The sequence below is a fragment of the Centroberyx gerrardi genome, chromosome 3 (assembly GCF_048128805.1).
Source record: "Centroberyx gerrardi isolate f3 chromosome 3, fCenGer3.hap1.cur.20231027, whole genome shotgun sequence".
NCBI lineage: Eukaryota > Metazoa > Chordata > Actinopteri > Beryciformes > Berycidae > Centroberyx > Centroberyx gerrardi.
In genome coordinates this window covers 12,583,471-12,609,657 of record NC_135999.1, presented here as the reverse complement: position 1 = coordinate 12,609,657, position 26,187 = coordinate 12,583,471, and the positions used below count along the sequence as shown (strand labels likewise).

The following is a 26,187-nucleotide window of genomic DNA, read 5'->3' as shown; positions in this document are numbered from 1 at the left end:
GATCTCTCTGTATGTCAAATATTCTTCTTGTGCGGTCCGTTCAGTTTTATTGCCTTGTTTTAAAATGCAATCGCACAAGGGATTCAAGTCTTTTGGCAGAATGAAACACACACACACACACGCACATACACACACACACACACACATTCTCTGGTGGTATTATTATTGACCAAGTGAAATACGGATTAATGTCACATTAAAATGACCACCTGTGCATTTTGGTGCATGTATTTAGAAATTGAATCCAGTCAAATTTCTACTCTGCCAGTCTGTGAAAAGAAAAACAATTTTTTTTCCAAAATCTTGTTTTAAAAAAACCTTTAAAAATCTGTGGACAGCATGAGCAGGAGAGCAGCGGTCACCATCGCAGGGTTCTCAAGTTCTTTTTAACTTACGTAAGTTCATTTGATCTTGCACAGACTGTTGCAGCACTCGTGATGCATTTCAGAAAATAAAACAGTTTCACACTCAGCTAAATACATAATTTATGCATCTGAAGCAACAAGGGAATAAATATGCCTTTTTAACACGCTCACATTACAGAGGCTTGGCCTGACAAGCAGCAGGTTTTTTTTTTTCCTTTTACATATACAGAACGTAATAAAACTTCCCCCTAAGACATTTAAATTGCTAATCAACACATAGCTTTAATATCATACAGACAATAAATAATTTAGACAAATGTCCAGTCGGCATAATTCATTAATCCCTGCCCAAATTCCTCTTTATTTCCAATCTGTCCAACCTTGAATCACTTTAATCCAGTGATGTTAAATGAGATGAAATCATAATTATAGCAGTAGCGGCTGTTATTTAAACCAGATCAAGGACAAGAGGGACCTCGGGGATGGAGGGATGCACTATGGACGGCCATGTGGTAGGAGCGAGCGGCTGGAGAGCGCTGTAAATGGGCCAAATCCTCCTAGACCCTTCGCACCTTGCTGAGGGTAAATTTTAAAACAGAGGCACGAATAATGACCAATGTCTTTATGAACTAACAAAAACTAACCATTTAATTCCCAGACAGAAAAAAAGTATAAAAACAAATCTAGCCTTCTAAATGACCCACACTGGTAGCAAAAATATTAAAAATAAACAGCTTTTAAGGCAATATAGAACCACTTGAATAAAAAGATTAGTGGTAATTTTAGGTGAGCTGTAACAGATAACCATGTCTTTTCCTGAAATAAATAATGTTGTAATGATCTGATCTACTGGCTGTGATATTATCAATGACAGTACTGATATTTGTCATTGACTTGTGACAGCTTGGCCAATGAAAAGCTTTGTTAGACCGTTCATTCTCTCAGCCCAAGATGCCTTTTGTAGGCTACTTAACATAAACATCCACGCAATTTGTCTGATAGCAGCGCTGGAGCCGAATGCAACCCTACGCAACACTGTTTTCCATGTGTGCATTGGTATTTGGCACTGTCTAAGCATTGGAGTGTTTTACGTCACTCTTGCATCAGTGAGCTATGAATAAAAAAATAGTTTGTCTCCTCTCCTACATGTGTTTGAGCTTGAAGTGTAAGCTCGTAGGTGAGTAAGTGTGTGTTCTGGCCATACACAATAATATCTGTGATTCTGTGGTCAGGGGTGAAGGAGTCATTGATGGAGAGAAAACTGTTATTTGATAGGCAGTCTAGCATGGGTCCAGATGACTTTGGCTGGGTGTGGATGGCATGAGGTGTGTGTGTCTGTGTATGTGTGTGTGTGTGTGTGCGGTGGATGGTGGCCAGAATAGCTGCCGTCTGTGTTTGTGCAGCAGTGGGCCAAGAGGAGCGTGTCTGCATCGTAGCCACAACCTTCAGTGCCCTGCCTAGCCACCTAGCCCATCAGCACAAGCACAGGAAAACCACTGCAGGAATAACAAGTCCAAGATGTTGGAGAAATATCGTACAGAAGAAAAAATCAAGTCTCTATCCACAAAAATCAAGAATCAACATGAAGAATGTCAATGTTTGTGCAGAAAGAAAAAAAAGTCATGTTAAAATATACATTTATTCAGAGCCTGTGCAAGATCAAACAGCAAAATTGATCTGCTCTTCTCTCAGCCCTTCCTCTGCTCCTTCCCCTCAATCCCCCTCCTCACCAAGTATCGACTTTCTGCATGGGCCATCGCCATGACGACTCCAGCCTGGCCCGCTGTCACCTTTCTTCAGGGCATAACCCTGATTATTATGGGATAGGGTTCGTTTGACAGCCTTGGGCAAAGATGTGTTTGGAGCAGTACACAGAGCCCTATTCACATGCTCTCTCTCTCACTCTGTCACACAAACACACACATAAACTTTGTCGATCGGGCCCTCTCGTCTTACAGTAGGGACACAGTAGGCTCCCAGGGGCCCACACAGACCATAAAATGACTATCTAATCAGGATATGGACGGACTATGAATCTGAGTCAGACTAATGCGACATTTCCCCAGTGTCCTCGCGCATTGACCCAACAGGAAATCAGATTACTCACTCTGGCCAATCAAACATAATTAGTCTGTCCCCCGATATTGCTTAATTGCAGACCCCTTTTATAGTAGAGAAATGTCAGAGACCTTCCAAAGCGATAAAATATTTACTAGAAGTATTTAAAAGGTAGGATGCAACCCGAATTAGAAGTGGCAGTAACCAGTGACTGATTCTGCGGTGAAATGTAGAGCCGTTACAATGTGAACTGTCTTAGTCTTGAGGTCCAGTCACACTACATTCTAGGGCTAAAACAATGTGGAAAAAACATCTAAAAATTTGAAAATATTACTATTATTTACAACGCATTTCTTACCAATGAATTAATAGTCGAGGGAGAGGACTTAACATAACTGTGTGTTCAATTCAATCAGCAGTGGAGTACATTTTTGTGAGTGTGTAGAGTCATGGTTGTCTAATATCCAATTCATTTGATACAATAAGTGAAGGAGTGTTGTTGTGGCTGGAGGGAAGCTGGGTTCGGTCAAGTGGTGCAGATGCGGATGCAACAGCTCCTGTGGAGGCAGATCTCAAATGGGTCAGCGAGGAGGATCAATACCACCAGGAACAGATAGAGAGAATGATGGGCATTCCAGGCATCTCACTGAAGTAAATTACATTAGGAACTCAGACACTGATTCATGATGAAAAAAGTAGAAGAGAAAAAAAACAGCCAGCGGGAGTTATTTTCAAGATAACTCAGCTCTAAATTTATGGGCCCACAGCTCCAGAAACATCAGGCTATCATTCATCTATAAATTCTGTTTAGGTTCTCAATAAAGGATCATTCATTTTTTGGAGGGGTTCTTTGGGAGTGAAGAATTTGGGAAATGATGTTGTTGTTTCTCTGATTTAAATGTAGGGTAAAAGGATGTGACGCTTGTACTGAATCTAACTGAAATCCAACTGAATCCGTTATCTTAACTTCTAATACACAGTTCATTGCATTAGTTGTCTGGGGTGACAGATTGAAAGTTCACTGACTCAAGTAATTGATTATGATTGAATACATAACAAGATTTCATATTCCCTTCAGCAGGATGCTGAACACGGCTCAGTATTCTTTGCAATGCCAACAAAGTCAAGACTCGAAGCTTGGATGGTGCATTTTACAAGAAAAAAATTCCAAGAAGTGGCTTAGAATTACTCAACCTGAATCAAGTCCTCTCAAGTCTGTCAGCGTGGTTTGTGGAATATGGGCCAAAAAAAAAAAAAAAAAAAAATCTAGAGCAGAGTGTGCTCTAATTCCTTGACCTAAAGCTCCTCCTCTGGCCAGAGCTCATCAACAACTGCACTCCCTTTTAAAATCTGTCTGCTGTTGATCATCATCTCCGGTTCTCTATACTCCATCACATGGGACAAATCTGCCCCCAACTCTCCAGTGATGTGACAGTGTGGATGTAGGTGACCAGTGGGTGGCCCCTGTGAGAGCCAGCCCGGAGGTCAGCCGGTCACTGTCCCGACGAGGCAGCCCTGCCGCGGGTCACCCGCTGCCCACTCTCCCCCTCGTTATTTATCTCTCCCTGACAGTCCATTCCTCTTCCTGTCAAGGCCCCTCCTCTTTCATCCCCCCATTTTCTCCTCTCCTCCACTGAGTTTGGCACCGGTCCTCCAATCCTTGCGCCAATACCAGCTACCCAGGCCAAGGCCTGCTGAGTCGACCCCTTCGCACCACCCCCGTCCGGGTCATATGACGCCCAGCTTCGGGGGCCTCCCTAACGATGGGGGCCGGGCCGTGGGCCTATAAGTGAAAGTCCAGAGTGTGTAAGTTGCTCCGGCCGGCTGGCGGGGCTCCTCTCAGCGGCCCACCAGAGGGGTAATTACTTCCCCAGGTTGGACTTGGAACTGGACTCCTTGCCCCCTCAAGTCTCCCTGGACTGGCCGGGACGCAGCACCCCCCTTTCATTAGGAGAGGAGCTTACGGAGGAAGAGCCTCACGAGCGGACAAAGTGAAGGCCCTCCTTTGGCCAGTGATAAATTGGTTTGCTTCACAGACTAGGGGTGGAGAATGACACTCAGAGGACATGAAGGGGATGAGGAAGTCACAAATACAGTGCAGGAGAGGAGGGGTTTCGCAGATAAAAATATCTTAAGCTGAAGGTACAGTAGAGATGGGACACACCAGGTCCATTTGTAGCTGTGCAGTTTGGCCTCTATTCCGTGTGCATCAGCTAGGGACCACACATCAAGGACAGAGCCCAAAGTATGAGCAAGTGGTGGGCATTAACATCAATGTAGAACACCGTAATGACAGGAAAATAATTGCTATCATCTTCACTAGGTCATTTAGATAAAATTATCCCAAAGCCAGTTTCAGGTTTTTGTACCTTCCAGTTCTCATACCTCCCCAGTTTAAAGTGACACGATGAGGAGAAAAAGGAGTGAACCGAACATGTAATTAGCAAGTGGTTTCATGTAAGTGCTCTTTGATTTATAATTCAGCATAGCGAGCACCCCTGCTACCCAAGGCTAGTGCTCCTCTGAATTAGCCTTGCGACTGGGAGAGGCTGGAGCAAGAGGGGGGGTGTGGGGGGGGGCAACCTGACTAATTTGTGCTCTGTTTGAGGTGGGTTTAAAGAGGGAGGAAGACGTGAGGTCCATACCTGGACCTGGCTTGCAGCCTGCCAGGCATTAGATCATAAGGGGGAGAGCATGGCATAGGGAGGGTCAGAGGGGAACTGCGATATGAGGTCTCTCTCTCTCTCTCTCTCTCTCTCTCTCTCTCTTCCTCTCATATAAACTGATTAGACAAGATGATGGGTAGAGCAGTAAATGACTTTGCAACTGAAGTGCAGACAGAGAAGCTTGATATGATGAAAGCTGCCAATCTCTAATGTGACTCTACCCATAAAGACAAGTCATACACATAGATTTACCAGGATATAGTGACATGCATCTAAATAAAAATGTTCAGGCCAAACTTGTGTATGAAGTTATGTTCTATGGGAATTGAGCAACATTTATTCCCACTCTAACTGCAACTTTGATAAGGGAGGCTTTTCTGTCAGCAGTGGCCTCGTTTTTCCTCTACTCAGCTCAGTACATACTGGATTCTCTCCAGTTCCCCATGGGTCCAATGATCCCCTGATCATCTTATATTCTGACGCCCTTATAAAGCTAATGTGCTGATTTTACGTTTTCAACCTGCCATGATCCCCCACAATCCCCTCTGTTCCCTCCGGTTCTGCTTTCACACTCAAGTGAGGATCCGCTGCCGCTTTGATCACAGTCCCCCGTTAAAGGTTTAAAACGTCTCAATTCCTGACGATTGTTGGGGCCTCTGTGGTTTACTTTAAGCATTTCCCCATGCCCCCTGTCCAAATTCACCACTCCTAAATGAGGAACCTTCTCTCCCAGCTTCCCATCCCAGCGCTGCTTTCAAGTTCCCCCGATTGGGTGCCGCAGCTGTAAGCCCTAGATTTTGTCTCCTCCATCGTTGTCAAGCCCATTTGCCAAATACAAAAAAGACCCAATAAGCTAGGTCTTCATTGCTGCTCTCGAAAGTAATCCCCAGCTCTCCCACTCTCTCAAAAATCAATGCAAAGGTTGAGAGGAGGTGAAACTCCCTTCTTAACTCATCGGGCTGGGAAGTGATAAAGTCTTAGGATCACTTTTTTATCATTGTGGCTCCATGATGAAACTAATTGTCCTATTTCATGCAACTTTGCATCTGTTCAATATGTCCTTTACCAGCACACTGACACAAAACAGTAGGCTCATTAGCAATTTAGTAAGTTTTTGGTACAGTGATGGTAGTCCTAAAAAAAGTTATTGTTTTTATTTACTGAAGCTCAGTTTTTAGTGCAATTAAAAACATCTGTTTTGGATATTGTGTAAACATACCACAGTCAGTCTGTTGTGGCTCGGCTCATCCAAAGTGCTGTCTCTGCATCACTGAGGTCTGGTGCTTGTGGATAAAAAAAGAGGGCTAGTGCTGGGACAGCAGTAGATCTGCCAGCCACCTTGGCTAATGTCAGCCTGACGGAGGCTCCAAACCAGTGGGGTGGGATGTTACACTACAACCCTCTGCCCTATGGTCTACCTTCATAATTAATATGTTGTTGTATCAAAGTTGAAGCATTTGCCTCCGAAATGTCCCGCGCCCAGCCCCCTTATTAAAGACCTGACCTCCAAGCAGCTGAAGGTTGCTCTGCAAACTTGGCTCACCCCCGAGTGAAAACATCTGCTTCCCTCGCAGGCAGGACCGCCACGGACCCCATGTCTCAGCTGGTTCCCACAGCCCAGCGAGAGAGCCCTTCCCCTGTCCTCGCACGCTGACCCCCGCATTTATAACCCTACCAGCACACCCCCCCCCCCCCCCCCCATGCCTCTCCGCCTGCCTCCCCCCCCCCCCCAGACCCCTCAAGCCCCGGGCCCGGGCCTGGCCCTCTCCATCACCTTACCCCTCCCCTGTCCACCCGTATGCCAGTGTGGTCACTTTACTGCTGAGAGGACTGCTCCTGTCTTGTTATCCCCACATCACAGCCTGTCGAGAGGAAGGGAGGGATGGGGCGGGGGGGCAAGGGGGGCGAGGAAGGGGGAGGCGTGGAGGGAGAGGGGGAGGAGGCATCTGCGCTGCTCCCACAAAGCGGCGACTGTTGGAACGCTGACAGAAGCATCTGTCATCCCCTGCCTTCACACACTCACCTGCTGTCCGAGGGCCTGACTCTTTCTATCTTCCTCCCTCCCACTTTCTCTCCTCCCCCCCTCCCTCTCTCTCAGCTTTCTCAGCCATCATGCGAAGCTCTTGTACGCCTCCTTTAGAAATCCGTTACACTGTACCCTCTCCCACCCCTGGCTTAATGAGACAAAGTTGCTGAACACTGCAGATATCATGTCTATCATATGAAAAAATATGTGTCATGCAGACCTAAATGATGCCAAGATTTCTTTTAACTCACAAAGTAACACAAAAGGTCAGAATATATGTTTCCTTTTCATATGGTAACTTTGCAGCATATATCAAACAAAAACAGTGTGGCATGAGGATAATTTCTGAACGACGTCTATAAAGAGGAACATGAGGTCATACTTTGCCAAGTCCTTGGCACATGAAGTGGTATTTTATAAACAAATATTGCTATGGTGTTAATGAATGTACTGACCTGTCTTGTGACTACTTTATCATTCTCCAATAGCACCCCCGTCCATTCCCCCAACAAGCTGAAGGGTTGCCAGCAGCTAGGGGAAAGATGCCAATCCATGTGTATGACACACACACACGCACACACACACACACACACACACACACACACGCAAAACACACACAAGCTCAAGGACACCATCGCTCATTCAACTCTGGGAAGGTGCCCTTCAGACAATGCCACACAGGAGTATGAAAACCCAGAATCAATGATTATGCACAAAGTTTGAAGTGGCAGGATTTTTTTATTTTATTTTCATCATTATAATTATTATTATTTAGATTGATAGATTGCATATAAAATAACTTGGGTTGTTTCTTAGCAACCTATCCTTGCGTATATTGTCATTCCAATCGGATGACAGTCTGGAAGGCAAAATCATCCGCTTATATTTAAAATAGCAGATTTGTGTTGAGCTACTTATTAATTGCTAAATATAACTGGTGGCATCTAGGTTTGTCTATGCAACACATTTCATTCAAGTTTCATAGTGACATTCATTACCTTTTGCATCAATCAGCAGGCTGGACCAAGCTGAACCTTCCTCATAAGGTGATTTATAATATTATAGTGGAGTTCTGCAGGCCTACACTAAATGTTGCACCAACTGGTATGGCAAACTATTACCTTCCTGAATTCTGGCTAACTCCCTCCTTCCTAAAATCTGGCTATTACCTTCCTCGCGTTCTCTCATTGCCATGATGAGCAGAGGGCATCACTAAAGTAAAGAGGTGATTTTGAATGGCACTGGTCATATATAAAATAGCCTCTCTCAGCATGTGAGCTAGAACACTGCAAAGAAGAGAGGCAGGTTAACAAATGAGTGAGGAAGGATAGCAGGACTTCGCGGCCCTCAGAGACAGAGTGGGTTGGGATGTTCTGCCAACACCTCGTCTGCCAGGGTGAAGGATACACACCCACATTCATACCCACACACACACATGCACACACACACACACACACAAACTGCCATCTCTCTACAGCTCCATCCCTGGCCTCCACCAGCCTCGTGTCTGAGCAAGAACCCCACTAAGCTGGCTGGGGTCCAACACCAAGGTCTCTCACCTCACAGGCTGGGCAGGGGGCCTGGTAGCTCCTGTGAGTTATTCCTGGGCATGGACCTGGGCTGCACCTCTCTCTTCTCCTTTTGTCTCGTCCGCTCTCCTCTTGCCCAGCCTGGCCTCCTCTTTTCCCTAATCCCCCTCTCTGGGACCCTGTGGCTGACGGGCCTGTCCTTCACATATCAGCATCTTCTCCTATTGTCTTTAACACACACACACACACACACACACACACAGATAGAGAGGCAGAGACTTGTACATACTGGATTTATGCAATGGTGCGTGCGTGTGTGTGTGTGTGTGTGAGAGAGAGAGAGAGAGAGAGAGAGACAAAGAGAAAGAGAACAAGTGCAAGCTTGCCTTATGCGTGTGGCCAAACACCTTAAGGTCACCTTCATATACTTCCATCATCTGTAGTATTGGTAGTTGACTTACAGGATGTCAGAAGTAATTTTTGCTCTCAATGGCAATGTGCTTAGTCTACAGTGAAAAGAGTTATTACAGATACAGTTAATTGCATAAGTACACAGACAGTGAGAGAGTTTTATTTTTTGTTGTTAGCTCATTGATTACACATGCATGTTGTTATGAAATCAAAGTTAAAATGAATATGAGCTAAAATACCAGTGTGAGATTTTGAATGGGTGTTTATAATAGACTCCATGTGAAAGCCTATTAAAATGATGAACAGCAAAAAAAAAAAAATACCTCTGCTGCTGACTATATGAAGCAAACATGGCAGGAGAGCAATCCATCGCTAGTGTTATTAGATTCAAGTGACTGTAGCCTGTTAGGTACGATATAACCACCAGAGGACACTAAATGCCAACCAAATACAGAGATAGCACCCTGAGGCGTCAAGGAAGTGCAAGACTTTTCCGACAGATGTCCACATTTTGTAAGTGATGAAGAAACCTTGCACTCATTAGCCGAGAGACAAGAAAACGTTTACTCTCAGAGCAGGTATATCGCAGGCTATTAGCCTAATTGTTGCCATTCACAAACATAGTTAGGCTAATTCAAATTTTGGACCATGGTCAGAGATCCATGTGTGAAAACTCATTGAACAAGCAAGACAAAGGGATGTGAGGCATGTGGGTTGGCCTGGCACTCAAAAATCACAACAAACCAAATAAATCTAGACCTAGATAGTGCGATTACAATTGATCGGTGGGCCCTACATCAGAGTGACTGCTGTCTGTCCCATGGTCTGCCCGCACTGCTGCTTCAGCATCAGTGCCAGGAAGGAGAGAGGAAGAATAACAGAGCTCCCACTCTGCTCCTATTTCCGGGTACCACCAACGTGCTTTCAATAATGTGTTGGCGTTAATGGAAAAGTTACCAGATATGGTTTACTGTTATCTCCCGCTAAAACAGCTAAAGTTTATTTGGACCACATCACACACAAACATAGTGCTGTTGGCATACAGAGCTAAAATCTTGCGATGAGTGTTTTTGAGAAATAATTTAAGTCTGTACCTGATCCGTCGCCATGGTAACGTCACTATGAAGCAAATCTGAGAGTGAGAGCGCATGCGTGAAAGGCGACGCCCACTTTTGCAGAGCGGAAGTTCGGCATTGTGGTTTTATATTCTGAATAGACGAGCTTTGGTACCATGCGAGACCCTCAACTCCGTTACTTGCGCAGATATGTTACGCCTATAAAATCCAACTCGGGGTAGTTTCCTCATAGAGTCCCTGGAATCGATCAGGCTATCGTTTAACAAGCACTCCGTGTTCCCTACACGGTACAGTCCGACCTTTGGAATCGCTCAACCAAAAACAACAGAGATAGTTAATATTAAGAGTTTGTTTTGCAAGAAATGTAACGAAAACAGACGCCCCCCCCGGCCTGTCGTGTTATGGTATAGTCTGTCGCCGTGCTGCGCGGGAGCGGAAAACGTGCGGACTCCACGGGAAGAGAGCGCTGTCTTTTTCAGGTAAACGTATTCTCGATATAAAATAAAAATTAGTCGGGCGTGTTGTAAGTCTGCACACACTTGCAACTGGACGTCAATGAAAGGAACTGTTTTCATTTAGATAGCATAGGGCAGCTACCAGCTAGTTAGCATGTGTGCTGTGTGTTCCACTAATGTTGATAAGATGTTGACGCTGCCTTGCTTGCACCTTGCTCTTGTTCGTTAACTAACTTTTAGTTAAGTGGCAGGCGTCAAAGAGGTTACCTTGTATACATCGTGTGAATGTGTATAACTGAATACATTTTACTTCTGCCATACTGAACATGACTGTCACGTTTGAATGAACTGTTGACTCTGAATGATTTTGGTAATTGTTAGGGGGAGGGACACATGCACCCAGTGAATGTGTGAACCCTTTTTCATGCATGCATGGATGGATGCTGTTTGGTGAATCATTAACAACAATGATGTCAACGGATATCCCTATTTATCTTTATTTTTCAGTGTGCCAAAACGTTCAACATGACGCGAGATTTCAAACCTGGTGATCTGATCTTTGCCAAGATGAAGGGCTATCCCCACTGGCCTGCAAGAGTAAGTCTTGGACATAATAATATGATGTATTGTTGTTGTTTTTGGCTGCAAGTAAACACCCTTTTCCCCTCCTCTCTGCCAGATTGATGAAGTCCCTGACGGTGCTGTGAAGCCATCCAACATCAAGTTCCCCATCTTCTTCTTTGGCACCCATGAAACGTTAGTAGCTGCTAACTGCACTCACATAACCTTCAGTAGACTAACACCTCCTCTAGTGTAATGAGCTAATCTGTTAACCAGTTGATAGGACCAACAGGTTTTAACATTAGGGTTGTCTGATTGGCCAGCACAAATAGAAAGTAGTGTGGGTCAAACTTAATACCCATGGACATTTAACCCATGGTGAAATTGTCAAGTAAAACAGCCACAGATGATTATACCGCCAAACAAAACTGAACATGAAGATGGGGCAACTGGTACTTTATTCTGAGCTTGCCGTTACTGATAATATTTTGCATTCACATTTTATATTTTACTATATAAAGTCTTAGCACTTGGAGCCATCAGTATTGCAACAGTCAGCTCTGCACCGTGCCCCAAGCTCTCATGCGCAAAGACACATTGTCATAACCAACTAAGGATAGAGGAGGACTGAACTATTTAGCTCACTGCACAGCCTTGAATGCAAAGATGTGTGTGCAGTTGCATGCAATGTTTTTCAAGCAAAACATACAAAACAGACTTGCATTTCTTTTATTCTTGCTACATTGCCATGCAACATGCAACATGATTTCACAAGACGATAACATTGCCAGATGGCCATCTAAAACAACTTGACTAGACATCAGCAAATAGTAGTGGATGAATAGAGTGAACAGTTAACACACAGTATATGGAATAATTTAAAACTTTGGTAATTTTAATGGTGTTGAAAGTATTAAATTGACAAGCTTCCCCCCCCAAAAAAATGCCTTAAAATACCCTTCTTTCCAACAGTGCATTTCTTGGTCCAAAAGATATATTTCCCTACCAGCCTAACAAAGAGAGGTACGCCAAGCCCAACAAGAGGAAAGGCTTCAACGAAGGGCTGTGGGAGATTGAGAACAACCCAAAGGTTGAGCTAACTGCACCCAAGGTACTGCCTCATCTTTCTCTCCAACAAAGTAAATTTATGATATTTATCCCCCAGCAGTTGGCCTTAGGCTTGGGTCGCCCTTGTCTCAGAAGTTGTTATACCCCGCTGAGACTGAGAACTTTATTGGGAGTTGGGGGAGCTGATAAAGTAGACAGTGGACTTCTGCTTGCTTTCATCTCCAGTTTGTAATCCTTGATCAACAGCTCTGTATCCTATAGCCTTACTTTGCACTGTAGTTAAATCCTGTCCAAAACAATGCATTCTTTAATATTGGGCCAATCTTCCTGATGGTGGCGATATAGCAACCGTCCAAAGTTTAAAACTTCAAAAATTCATCAAAAATCAGCCATGTGTGCAACGGGTATGCAATTTCCTGAGGATGTAGGGAGGAATCTTTTGTACACTGCCACCTAGTGGAAATTATGTTAAGTTCCTCTCACAGCTTTGGATCAAAGTAAACCAAAATCGTAATACGCCATTATTAGACATAGACAAACACTTCTACCATAGGGTTTAAAGGTTGAGCTCACGGCAACTGAAAATGTGTGTCTGTAAACGCTACAGTACACACTCACTGTACATTCCAAATGTCCAAATTTTATGTAAATAAAGTGAGCTATAATTCTTAATGCTATTCCTAACAGCTGTCCAATCCTCAGATATTATCATGAGTGTGTACTATGGTTCAACGACCTCTGATTATTGTCTTATTGCTCATTGATTTTGTTCTTTTGGTTTGAAGCCGATCCCCCCAGAATCTTTCACTGAAAAGGATTCGGACAGCAGTCCAGAGGGTGAAGAGGATGTGGATGAGAAGAGGATAAAATCCAAAGTAAGTCTCTGCCATTCAATTGATTCCTCTCTCAATCCGAAGTACATATTAACTAACATTCAGTCGCTTTGATATTTTGCCTCCGCTACATTGAGATGCTACTGGTCTGTACCCGTGTTGTCTGCTCGTTTCTTCTTTTGCTATCTTTGTCTAATGTGCTCGATGTCTCTTTTTCACACTGAATTGCATATCGGAGCAGGAAATAGTTTACGAAATTAATATTTGTCCCTCTCAGTGTCTTCTAGAAGATGGGAGTTTGTTAATAGACATACTTTAAGGCCTGTATGCTCAGAGTATGGAACAGAAGGATGCACCCTAACTTTTCTCCCTTTCATAATTCGTTTAACTCCCACCCCACTGCGTCCTATGCTGTGTCTTGGGTGCATTCAGGTGCCAGGAAGTGAGGCTGGACAAGAGAATGAGAATGAGGAGGAGGAGGAGGAGGAGGAGGAGGAGGAGGAAGGGTCTCTGGTCTCTGAACAGGGTCCTCAGAAACAGGATGTACGTACTTTGCATGATGGGATATCATAGGAGGTGTAGGTCTTCTCAACAGGGGAAAGCATGTGGCACTTGGTGGTTTTCAATTGGTGGTTTGTTTTTGGTTGACCCGGCTCTAAGCGGGGCCACAACGTTATGTTGGTGCTTGATATTCTCTCTTTGAGTGCCTGGTCTGGGTTCACTGTGTTAATGGCACTGGGTGATTTACAAACAGGGTCATGTTTTTGGTTTATCTTTTAGGAGAATAAGAAAGCAGTTCAGTCCCTGTATTGCTAATAATAACAATAATTCAGAGTAAGTGATATCAGGCAAGCATTTATCACTTTCAGTTAGTGCTAGCCCACAGAAAATGGCACTAGATAATGTTTATCTAGGCTCGGCAAATGAAGCCTGTGTGTGCTTGTAACAAGAGTGATTGGAAAGCAAATGTCCTTCCTTTCCATTCTGCCACCCTGACCACTTCACGTGTTATTGCTTTACATTGCCTACCTTTCATTTTGGTCACACTGCATAGCCACTGTCTATTGTTGAACTAGCCAAGTTGGCTATAAACTGCAGAATATCTGTTTACTACACGATACAATCGGTTGATGTTATTTTATTTTTGCATGGCTTTCTATGTGCTTTGGAGAAAGGTAAGTTGTGTTTCTGTTAATGTCTTTATGTTAATGTAAACCTTTGCTCAAGATGAGAAGGGTTAATATTTTTCTTTTTACAATCCCCCACCCTCTGCAGTATTTCAACAAGTCATAGACACCAAAACGCTGGTACATTTAATACTGTACAGTGTCCTGGGCGTAATACATCAATAATACACTAGATGGGGCTAATGATCCAAAAACCTGGGGCATTGTTTTTTATCAATGGACAAAGCATACACTACCAATCAAAAGTTTGGACACACCTGATTGAATGTACTATGTTTTTCATTATCTTAAAGCCATTTTGATCTAAAGGCTTATGCTTAAAAGCCTGAAATTTGTTTTTTAAATAAATATAAATAGTGAAGTTGATGCCTGTGTATGAATTTCTTTCCAAAGCCTTTGCCTTTCCATCAAGGCAGAGGGCGACTATTTTAAAGGATCTAAAATATAAGATTGTTTTGATTTGTTTAACACTTTTTTGGTCACTGCATAGTTCCATTTGTGTTATTTTGTAGTTTTGATGTCTTTACTATTATTCTAAAATGTGAAAAATAGTAAAAATAAAGAAAAATGCCTGTGTCCAAACTTTTGACTGGTAGTGTAGGTTTGTCTGCTTGTTGACATTTAAACCTTGCTTTCTCTTAGAATCATGTTGAATTAATATGTTGTATTGTCTTATTATTGGATCCATTTGTTGTGTTCTTAACTTTGCACCTTTTACCGATATACTGTAAATACGGCAAGAGAACTGCATAGACAGTAAAAGGTGGCGGTTGTAGACTGTAATGAAATTCATGAAAGGTGTCACATTTTAGGACTCTGCACAGAAGGAATCCACAGACGTTCCTAAACCTAAAAGAGGGAGAAAGAAAAAGGTTGGTCCTATTTACTAATGACTATACTTTCTGTGAGACTTAGATGGTAAATGTACTTGTGGAAATGGTTGATTGAAAACGTCACAAAAAGGCACATCAGCTTTAAGGAACAACCATAAAGTAATTGGAACCCATTCAGGAACCCAAAGCAAATAAAAGCGACTACTGGGGTGCATTCAGATACCGAAAAGACAGAAAATATATTGTATAATGTAATATATTGTCAGTTTTGTTCAGGTGTTCAGATAAAACTATTTACAAGCTCCCCAAAGATTTAGGACATGCTATAACAACAGATGGCATTGGAAGTGTATGAAAAGGAGCTAAGTTTTCTTTTGTCTTTTTTTTCCCAGAGTGAGGCTGACCAGGACACTGATAAAGAGGATGCTCCTTCCAGTCCTACTAGTCCTCCAGGTAGGCCATATTCCCAGTGACACTGTGGCTGATCCCTATTATGTTGTTCATGGCATGATGGACAGTATGTGGCATAGTAGACTGTAATAATCGACTCTTAGAAAGTTCATGCTGTGTCCACATGCTATATGTGCAGTTTGAATGGGAGAGAGGGACAGATGAGAAAATATGAGATAAGGATATATGTTTTAATATGGTGAGAGCTGATGATGAGAGAATACATTTATTTATCAAAGCATCAAGCAAACATCTTGCATTTATCACTGCTGTATTGCAACACAGTGCCATTATAGAATTAAAGGAAATTGGAACTATGTTGCAATACAGCAGTGATAAATGTAAGATGTTTGCCGCAGTGGTAAATTCGTCTGTTTTTACTGCAGTTTCAAATGTGGGTAGAACATCGAGCATTCAGCTCTCCATATGTACATGCTGGATTTATGCAGTTTTGTGTGTGTGTGTGTGTGTGTGTGTGTGTGTGTGTGCGTGTGACAAGGTGGAGAGGGTCCTAAACGCCGAGGCAGGAAGCCCAAAAGTGAGAAGATGCTTTTACTTCAGCAGCAGGATGCCCAAGGCTCGGGGAGTGAAATGTAAACGCATGACTATCTATGCACTTTCACAAACACATGCAAATGGAATAACACCTAAATTATATTCTAATTCTGCAATTTTGCTATGTTGACTCTTCTGCATGTCGCTAACATGTTAAGAAACACTTAAGCTACCATCTTTGGCCACTTTATTGAAATAGCATTATTACTATTATTTATACTTTCAGAATATTAGAGGAGTGTTTACTCTTTGCTTCTGTTGGCCTCCCAACCCTCTTTATCCTTCCTATTCAGGGACTCTGCTGAGTCGGACAAAAAGAGAAAGAGGGCAGCAGAGGACAAGTCCAAGAGTGGAGAGGAGGAGAAGAGGAAGAAGAAGGAGGACAGCAAAGGAAAGGATGCAGACGGGAAGGAGCCTGAAGCCAAGAGAAAGAGACAAGCCAAGGACGACAGCTCCTCTGGCTCTGAGGATGAGGAGGCAAGTGTCACTTCTCAAAATTTGAACTTCTCAGTAGTAAGTCATTGGAGGTGGCACACCAAGCTTAACCAGGTCAGCGAATTTGTTCCCATTTGAATTTGATTTGGTAATAACTACAACAGTCTGACTTTTCGTGGTAACAGTTAGCAATTTTTAAAATTTAAACTTTCAAGGTTTTTAGCTTACGATTGGAGCCAATGACTTCCGGGTTGACGGCTAAAAACGGTACGTGGGAAGTCAGAAAGTAACGGGAGTAGAGCAAACGCATTGTTGATTTTGTTATTTTCATAGGATTTGTTGATGGTAAGAAATGTATTAAAAAAAACCCAGCCTTATCCTTTAAGCCCTTAAAAAGTATTGAATGCAGTTCTCAGAGGTCTTATTTTTTTGACCAAGAATGACAGATTCAGATGACACAATCATTTAAATTAAGAATAATGTAATTTAATCAGATGGTGGTATTGACATTTTTTGGGGAGGGTTTACAATTTCTGATATTTATTGTTGCAAGGCAGAACGGGGCTAATATGGGGAGGCAGAATATGTTTTGTTTTAGCACATTTTCTTTAACAGACACAATTGAACAGTGTGCCCCTAATCAATTAGTTCCCTAGTGTCAAACTGCCCATTTATAGTTTCAGAAATTTCTATAGCTTTGTTCAATCAGAAATATTCTGTTTTAGCCAGCTTTTAGTTTCTATATTTTGGTTGTCCTGTTCGTCTGAAGTTCAGTTCCAGGTAGCCTTAAAAAGTCTTAAATTTGCTGTCTGAAAGCTACAGATACCCTGCATTTACAACATGGCGTTGCCATATGGCAAGAGTTACTTTTTTTGCCTCGTGGGTAGATGGATAATCTGAGATGCCATTCTTGGTACAGCCTGTCTGAACAGTTTGCCTTTTATATTTCACCAGGTAATGATGTCAAAGTATGTTGAAATGCTGTATATTTTGTGTGAAGAGTGGGATAACAAAATTTCTGTAGAGTCTGTATGTAGAGCTGAATTCATGTTGAATGATTTCATTATTGATTCATGTGCAGTATGCTTTCATGTACATGTTTTCGATTTTCTTTAATCTTTTGCAATGAGCAGAAAAACAAGGGCCGAAAGAGACAGAACAACTCAATGGAAACTGAGAAAGATGTGCGGCGGCGGAAAGTAGATGAATTGAGAGAGTAAGTATACACACACACGCACACACACACACACACACTGCCCATTCAACATTGAAAACCATTTATCACCATTTGGGATTTACTTGCATAGTATAAAAGTACTTTGAGATTTACTTTTATACTTGCATAGAAACATCAGGAACATGCCAGCCAATGTCAGTGCCTTCTGAAAGCTTACAAGACATAATTTTATTCTGCCATTTCTAAATATTAAAGTGCTTTTTGGTATGGAAGCTGTTACCCAAACCTAGGCTCCAAGTTCCCCTGGTTTCTGTTTGTCAAGAGTAACAGTCAAGCAGCTATGGAAGGCATTCAATATGAACACTGTCTGGCATGTTATGACACTGAGATGTATCCAACCCGTCAGGACAAAGATAGATAGGGTTTTTTTTTTGTTTCTTGCAGACAAAACAAAGATGATGGGAAGAAAGGTGAAGAGAGGAAAGGAGACAAGAAAAAAGGTGAGCACAAGATCTCACATTTTAGAATGAAAAGGGTTTGTACAGAGTCTCGAAACCATGAAAAATACCTGAATTTTCAAGGCTCGCACGTTTACATGGTACCATTCTGAAGCAAATGACAAGTTCAAACAGAAATTCTTAAAAGCCTCCTCTGCCTGTTATAGACATTTACATCTAAAAATGATGCTAAGATAAACTTCAGCTGTACAGTTCAGTTGAACTGAATACGAAAAAAGTAAAAACAGAACTTAATTAAAAGACAGCTGTCAGATACGGGGACTATCGAACACATTATGTTGTCTAGAAAACAATCAACAAGTCACATACTAATTATCTCTCCATGCTGTAAGCTTCCAACGTCACATTATGCAGGCCATGCCATCAATGTTAATGAGAACCTACAAATAACTACAGAGTAGCCCAATGCAGCAGACATGGAGGTTTTTTTTTGTTTTATTTTTTGACTGGGTCCACTTGTGTGTTTTGTCCTCTGTTACAGTTAACTTACATTATTAAGCCTGTGTCATTTGTTTGGGGAAGCAAAACGGCAGCATTCACTGTGACTAAAGTTATTTTCAACATATTGCGCTATAAGGCAGTCTGTTGACTGGCAACAAAAACTTTTTGAAATTGTTGACATTTCAAAAATCTGCACTGTGACGGCCGCACACTTAAGAAGATGTGGGCCGCTCCTTGTGGGTTTTGTTTGTGAATGTATGCCTGTGTGTTATGTAAGGCACTTTGATCATAAGGCCTTTCCAGTGAAAACAGCCATAGTTTTCCAAATACAGCGCAATACCTCAAAATGATCAGATGATCGTCAGAGATTTTCCATTACGGATCCAAAACACATAGTTGTTTTGTCCGACCACTGGTTCCAACCCTAGTTATTACGGTAGTGACATCATGTTGGTGTGACTTCCAACTAAAAATTATGAGCCTACGCACTCAGCGGAGCAGCTACAGGCTGTGTGTGTTGGTGGTGTCACACATTAGAGTCCTGCTTCTGTGGTTTCTGTCTTTTGGTTGAGTTGAGTCCACTCTTACAAACATTGAACTGTCCAAGACAGATGTGGCATATATCAATTCTTTAAATTATGGTATCAAGACTATACATGAAGCCCATTTGACTCTTTGTTAAGCTTCAACATTTTCATAATCAACCCTTCAATTTATTCCTCCATTTTTACATTGTAATAACGGTTAAGTGTTAGCAATAGAATATTATTTGGAGTGTCTTGAATTTAGTTCCTCAATGGTTTGAACTAGCTTTGCCAACAAATGGTAACATGCTGCTGCTGCCAATTAAAAAGAAATCTACAACACAAGTGTAAAAATGTGTTGCATGTCCAAGTTCTGGTGAATGATCAAATTATCCTAAACACGTTTATTCGGTAAATGTCTATTGAAAATGGTAGCTACAGTATGTTTTCCATATTAATGGCAACTAAATTGTTTTCCATCAAAATTTTGACTTTTCTCTTTCTTTTCCACAGAAATCTCAGCCGACTTGAAACTCCAGAGGCTGCACAGTGAAATCAAAATTTCACTGAAAATTGACAACCCTGTAAGAGTCAGTATGTTTAATTTAGAGACGGATATACTAATCCAATATTTGCAGAGCAACTCTTACATCACTTAAATGACAGCTAACAATGTCTAGCATTGTGAACCCCTCTGGTTATAATAAATCAAAGAATAGGGGCGTTGTCAGTGTTGGGAAGTTACTTTGAAAGAATAATTTTACAAGCTACCAGTTACTTCACATTGGAAAAGTTGAACAGTGAAGCTACCCTAAAGAGAAATTTAGTTTTGTTCACTGAAGTTACTTAGAAAAAGGACAACAAACAAAAATATAATGTTTCAGGAAACAGTTACATTTCTCCAGCGTTGCTCAATTGTCAATTGTCCCTTCTTCATCTCACCTCACTAGGATGTGAAGAAGTGCTTGGAGGCTTTGGATGAGATCGGGACCCTTCAGGTCACTACCCAGCACCTGCAGAAACACAGCGAACTCATTGCCACGCTCAAAAAGGTAGACTCACTAAACATAAGATTATGTTTCAAAGTGAAGAACACTGAAATGCACTAGGGGTGGTTCCTAAGACTCACTGGCAGGGTTAGTGTGGTGTTAAGGGAGAGAGACGTCACAGAGGAATGTTTTCTAATTCATTAACATCGATTACAGAGACAGTTTCACCATTTAGAGGGTTTTTTTTTTTTTCTTCCAGTGCAACCACCCTACTTGCTCTGTCACATGCAATTTATAAAAGCACACTGTGCTTTGAATTTATGAAAAAACCTCTCTGACGTTTTAGTCAGACAGAATACAGAATGTGACTGCTATTTCTGGAATGTTAAATATGAAAATGTTTCATTTTAGAAATTAAAATTTTTGTTCCAAAATTAGGGGGAAAAGTGACTCCTGGTGGTCCTTTTTTGAAGGTTACTTTAGTCTTTGGCTAACAAAATGATTAATTTTACAAACTGAATCCTCTATATTTCAAAGATACTGAAAGATATACTTCTGGCAATGATTATTTTCAAAAAGATTTATATATATACATATATATGTTTGTATGTTTTGGAATAGAACTGTTTAAATGTTTCTACAGTTATTGTTACATGCGTGTCAAAGGGCCTTTGGTCGTTATCAGTTTCTTGAAGAACACATAAATTTCCCACCTCTAAACGATGTTATCCGGCAGGCAACAACTTTGTCTTTCTGTAATCTGATCGTCACAGCAATCACTAACACTGTAAATTGATGATTTGGTTCTAATTAACCTGCATTTTATGTGTAACGGAATGCAGCCACTGTTGTATTTTATGAATAATGCCCTGTAAGAGATACACTCAAGCATTTATATAGAATTTGATTCAGCCTGTCAAAACTGGGAATCAGTTTTATGTGCAATTCGATGTGGCATGATGCATAATATTACTATTATATTTAGGTACATAATAATTTATCCTAGTTTCAACACTGAAAACATTTCAGTGTTTTAACTTTTTTTTTTTGTTTACAGTATGCTTAGTTTTGACTCTTAATTCAAAATTTTGTTTAACACAGATTTGGCGGTGGCTTCCATCTTGAAGTTATAACAATAGTGCAAATGAAAAATGACTCATTGTTCAACTAGGCATAAGATGAAAAATCCTTGATCGTACTGACTTGACAGCAAGAGTTGACATGCAATCCTTCATTGGGCACAGAGAGGAAAGTAACTGCTGGACTAAATGGATGGTACACACTCTCAAATAAGGTGTCCCTTGGTGTTTGCCATATGATAAACCAGATAAATTGTTACATCCCAAGTATTCCTGGCTATGTGTGTATGTAGCCATGCTTCTGTGTCTGCATGAGCTTGTTGTGCGCTGATGCATGATTTTATGCCTGTGCGTTCTAGATCCGCAGATTCAAGGCCAGCCAGGACATCATGGACAAGGCCACCATGTTGTATAACAAGTTTAAGAGTATGTTCCTGGTGGGGGAGGGTGACTCGGTGCTCAGCCAAGTGCTCAACAAGTCTATCGCTGAACAAAGGCAGCATGAGGAGGCCAAGAAAGGTGCACTGAAGAGAGCTGAACAAGCCAGGGAACACAACTCAGGTACCGGACAACGATTCATTTGACTGTTTTTTTCCTGACTTTAAATTTTTTCTCAGTACACATAAAAGTGAAATAGTTCATAAATGTATTTGCTGTGAAATGTTTGTTTTAGATGGATGATGTATAATTGATCATGGACCAAATCAAAGAATAATGCCTAAATGGCCACTACAAATTCACTGAACAGGAAAAAATATGCAAGTGAGAACATATAGGCAAAGTTGATAAATTCAGTATGTCCGTGCTGCCTTGGGCTGGACCACACACATGCAGGCAAACATTTAGTGTGTACAAATATGAATTGTTCAGTAAGCTATGGGCATGTGTCTCTCACTCAGCTGCAATGTCTACCTTGCTCTTGATGCCGCAAACTACATTGTTTTTTACTTAATGCTTATCTCCTTGCAAAATCTCAGGTGATATACAGTGTTAGGCACTTGGATAAGTTGTGCATGTAAGTACATGTAAATTGGGGCTATGATAAAGGTTAAGCCAAGTAAATTGAGGAGCATCTATATGCAGAAACAGGCAAACACAAGGTTCTACATAGATGAGGAAGCAACAGTACTAGAAAAGTCTGCCAAAAGCTAAGGAATGTGGTATGATGCAACTTAATGTCAAGGAGCAAATTCAGGAGCTAAAGGCATTGAGGGTATAGAGGGGTCAAGACTACCAGTTCAATCCCAGCATACTTTTGGCATGACACAGGGACACATCCTGGACAGGTCGCCAGTCTATCACAGGGATAACACAGACAATCACTCATATTAACATTCATATTAGGGCTGCACAATAATGGCAAATATAATAATAATAATGCACAATAACACATATTTTCACTTGTCCACTTTTTTCAGTGCAGTATTTCTCAAAGTAGCAGCAGCTAGGAGAGGGATTTTCCTCTCTAACATTGGGCCTATCCATTCTTTTCCACTTTGCTCGTTGCCACGTTTTACCAAAGATTGTCTATTCACGGTTTCTCTCTCTTTCCCACCGAAGCTGGGAAAGAGAGAACTGTTGTTTTAGTCACATGGGTGCGCAGTGCGCATTCAAAGGTTGTGATTGGTCACACATAATGGAAGTGCTTGATATATCAGTATGCACAGTCAGCACTCAGACATAGGGATATTATGGGGCAAAGAGGCTTAGGAAGAAGGAATTTGGCAACCTTTGTGGAGTAAGGCAACTCTGTCAGGGGGGAAAGTGCGATTGTTGAGCAGATCCATCGGCAGGATGGATCTGCATTTTTTTGCACTATGAATTATTAGAAATCTGAATAAGAATGGGCCCTGTTGTATACTCATACAACAGATTTAGGTTGTCTGAGTTCCTGGTTGTTGAAATAATTTAAATTACAATACAATCTACTAGATGTTGATTTTGTATAAGAAGTGTAAATATTCAAAACATGTAGAGGAAGTGGCAAAACTAAAAAACCTTTCCTTTGATGTGCACAATTTTGAAACAACTGGTAGTATTACAGTAAGTGGCAGGGTTACAACAGTGTGAGAGATGGATAGGTCAAGCTGTAAAATCATGCCAGGATGCACGTCTTCTGATTAATTTTAATCAATTTTGATCAGTTGAGTCACATACAGAAACCTACTTGAAAGGATACACTGAGGCATTGTCCTTAAGACCCTTTCTCCACTACTTTCCAGAATATCATAGGATCTCTGTGGTTGGCATCGTCAGTAGACGCATAGTTAGCATAATCAGGAGTCTTGGACCACATCCTTCATTTACTGACTCACACTTTTCGTCATTGACCTACTGTATTTCCACCAAGATGGCCGTCTCTGTGAAAGGTCCCATTGTAGAGCAAGGCATGTCAAATAGATGGAAAATCACATTTATCTGCGTAAGGTCTGGAGCTAGGCATGTGTCATCACATGCCCCTGTGAATTCTCCGCTTTGAGGTGGCTTACGTCGCCTGCTAACATCCTGTCTGTGTCTGTATGTTTCTCTGTGCGCCGCTGAAAGACAACAAGATGACAAATGGTGATTTCAACCCTGACGATAAGAAGCAGGAGATAGAAAGAGAGAAGCTTCTTGAGGAGGCCTCGGCAGGAGAGAATCGCAGGTAATGGACTCGTACATGCAGAGGATTCTCTCTGGAGAGCCTCAACAGGGATTAACAGATGAACATGAAATCCAGCGGGAAGCCTGTCCTACATTCTGAACTACTGGTACAGACTGTAACCGGGGTTGAAAATTATCACCCGCCAAGTGCCAAATGATGGTACAGTTTCTTTGGCAATCAGTAAGGGTCACCCACCACACGGGCCGGTACCTTTTTGAGATTGTAACATTTGAATGCCTTGGTTATATACAGTCTTTGGTCTTTGTCTGATCTACAACTCCCTGTCCGTGCTGACCGCCATACATTTATAAACGTGATCCAATCAAATGAAAGCAAAATAATGGCTCTGTAACAAACAGGCTTCCGATTGGCTCCTGATTAACAAAAAATTGAATCGCGTTTTCCTTGTCATACATTTTTTAGAACTTTAAAATTGTTTAAAGAAAATTAATTTTGTAAAAAAAAAAAAAAAAAAAATGGATGTCAGTGTGCAGGATTTACTGAGTTTGCGTATGATGAAAGGTTTTCACCAATATTTTACTTGATTCATGGACCAAAGATGGACCAAAGCACTAAAAATACCTTGTTCAGAAATCCATTTTGGACCCCGCCTTTCTTAAGCAATTAATTGCAGCCTCTGCGATTTGGAAATTGTATTGAATGAAAAATGTATATTCACTATTTTGGCCGCTAAAAAATATTCTTGACAGGTAACTTTTTTTTAGTTTAGCCAAAAAGTTAATTTCGGACACTGCCTGTAGCACGTTTGAGGAACACAGCTTTCCCATAGTGAAGTTCGAAAATAAAATATATATATATATATTTTTTTTAATCAAAATAGATGATCTTGTTATCCATAGCTTTGTCTGTTCTCTGCAAGCACTTTCTGTTTATTAAAAGCATTTTAACTAAATTTGATCAGACTGGAAAATATAATTTTTACAGTGCTCTATTAAAATGATTTAACCGTGCAAACTGATGTTTCTTTTCTTTTTTTTTTACTGCAGTGCCCCAAAAGCTCAGGAAGAGTCCACCTGAGTCCGCCACGCACACCTGAACAGAAGTGATTTGCTGCTGTGCTCAGAGGATCTTGTCCAAACTGGGCTCACCAACTGGCGTCTCCTGTCCAGTTCCACTCTGTTAGGCTCATTAGAGGCCTGGTGATGCCTACAGGTCACCAGTTTTGCCAGTTTGTCACAGTGCGGTCTGTTCGCACTCAAAGGTTGCAATACATCAAACACGTCAAGCCCCATGATGAAGACTTCCATTTTATTTTTATTTTTTTAACTTCAAGTGTCTTCTTTGCCTTACTGACAATATGTACTTAAAATATCTCCGTTTGAGCATGCTCACAGTGACAGACTAGAGTGAGTTTTGTATTTTCAATTAGGCTGTTCATTTTGTTGTATTGGACCATGCCAACTCAGTCACATCACGTAAAGCACAGAAATGTATCTGCGAAGTATCATTCAGTCCCAGTTCTCATTTGGAGCAGATTGTATTTGATTGTACTCTGTCAACTATGTACCGTATTTGAACATTAGGTTTTTGACATTTGAATAATCTGTAGTCCAGTCAAATCTAAATTCAAATTACAGATTACCTGAGGTAGGGAGGATTAGTTGTAGTTCAGAGTACCATTATTATTTCTGATAGTGGGAACATTTACTCCCTCTAAAATACATTCTGTAGATTCATTTCAGGTGCACAGAAAAGAAATTCTACTTAAGTTTGCCAAAGTTTCTTTTGCCAAGAAAATGCTTTATTCAACCATGTTAAAGTGTCTGTTTTAAACTTTTTTTTTTTTTCTAACATAGATGTAAATAAGAGTATTTTTGTGCCTGTCTGAAGACCTGTTTCAGCATCTGTTAATAAAGCAATAGTTTGTAGGTCATTCTTTTTTTTATGGCAGCATTGTTTACATAGCTTGCATAGCAAATCCATGTGAGATCCAGATCCAGGTTTTCTTTCTTTTAGATTTTAGCAGCATCTTGGTGATAAGCGCTCATTGCTGTGGTGTTTCTGCACTGCACTTATCAGAGATCACTTCACAATCAGTGTCTTTTTCCTTGGATTTCTGTTGATGAGGTTTGAGTGTCTGTAGGTCCTTTCTTTGCCTGTTCAGCTGTAGTGGCTATTGCTGGTCATGCTAACTACCCAGTTCTTCTATTTATTCCAAATAAACAGTTGTACCTGCTGCCAGCAACATAAAACATATCACTTTCCATGTGCCAGAAGATTTTTTTTTTTTTGCGATGAAAGGCCCACCTGACACTGGATGTTTAGACCAGCAAACATAAAAGCTTT

The 26,187-nt window shown here is 41.3% G+C and overlaps 1 protein-coding gene across 2 annotated transcripts; it reads left to right on the top strand.

Annotated features, from left to right (window-relative positions):
* The first annotated feature begins 10,315 nt into the window (after positions 1 to 10,315).
* Positions 10,316 to 26,081, top strand: psip1a (PC4 and SFRS1 interacting protein 1a). 2 transcript variants are annotated; one of them, XM_071912162.2, is made up of 17 exons: positions 10,316 to 10,610; positions 11,094 to 11,183; positions 11,266 to 11,342; positions 12,120 to 12,258; positions 13,001 to 13,090; positions 13,481 to 13,591; positions 15,048 to 15,107; positions 15,461 to 15,521; positions 16,018 to 16,111; positions 16,367 to 16,550; positions 17,642 to 17,724; positions 18,130 to 18,185; positions 19,682 to 19,752; positions 20,119 to 20,220; positions 21,596 to 21,797; positions 23,781 to 23,880; positions 24,888 to 26,081. In XM_071912162.2, the coding sequence occupies exons 2-17, from the start codon at positions 11,112 to 11,114 to the stop codon at positions 24,916 to 24,918; spliced, it is 1,533 nt and encodes a 510-aa protein (XP_071768263.2). In that variant the 5' UTR covers positions 10,316 to 10,610; positions 11,094 to 11,111; the 3' UTR covers positions 24,919 to 26,081. The 2 variants fall into 2 exon arrangements, with proteins under 2 accessions (XP_071768263.2, XP_071768271.2); XM_071912170.2 differs by lacking the exon at positions 13,481 to 13,591.
* The last annotated feature ends 106 nt before the right edge of the window (positions 26,082 to 26,187 follow it).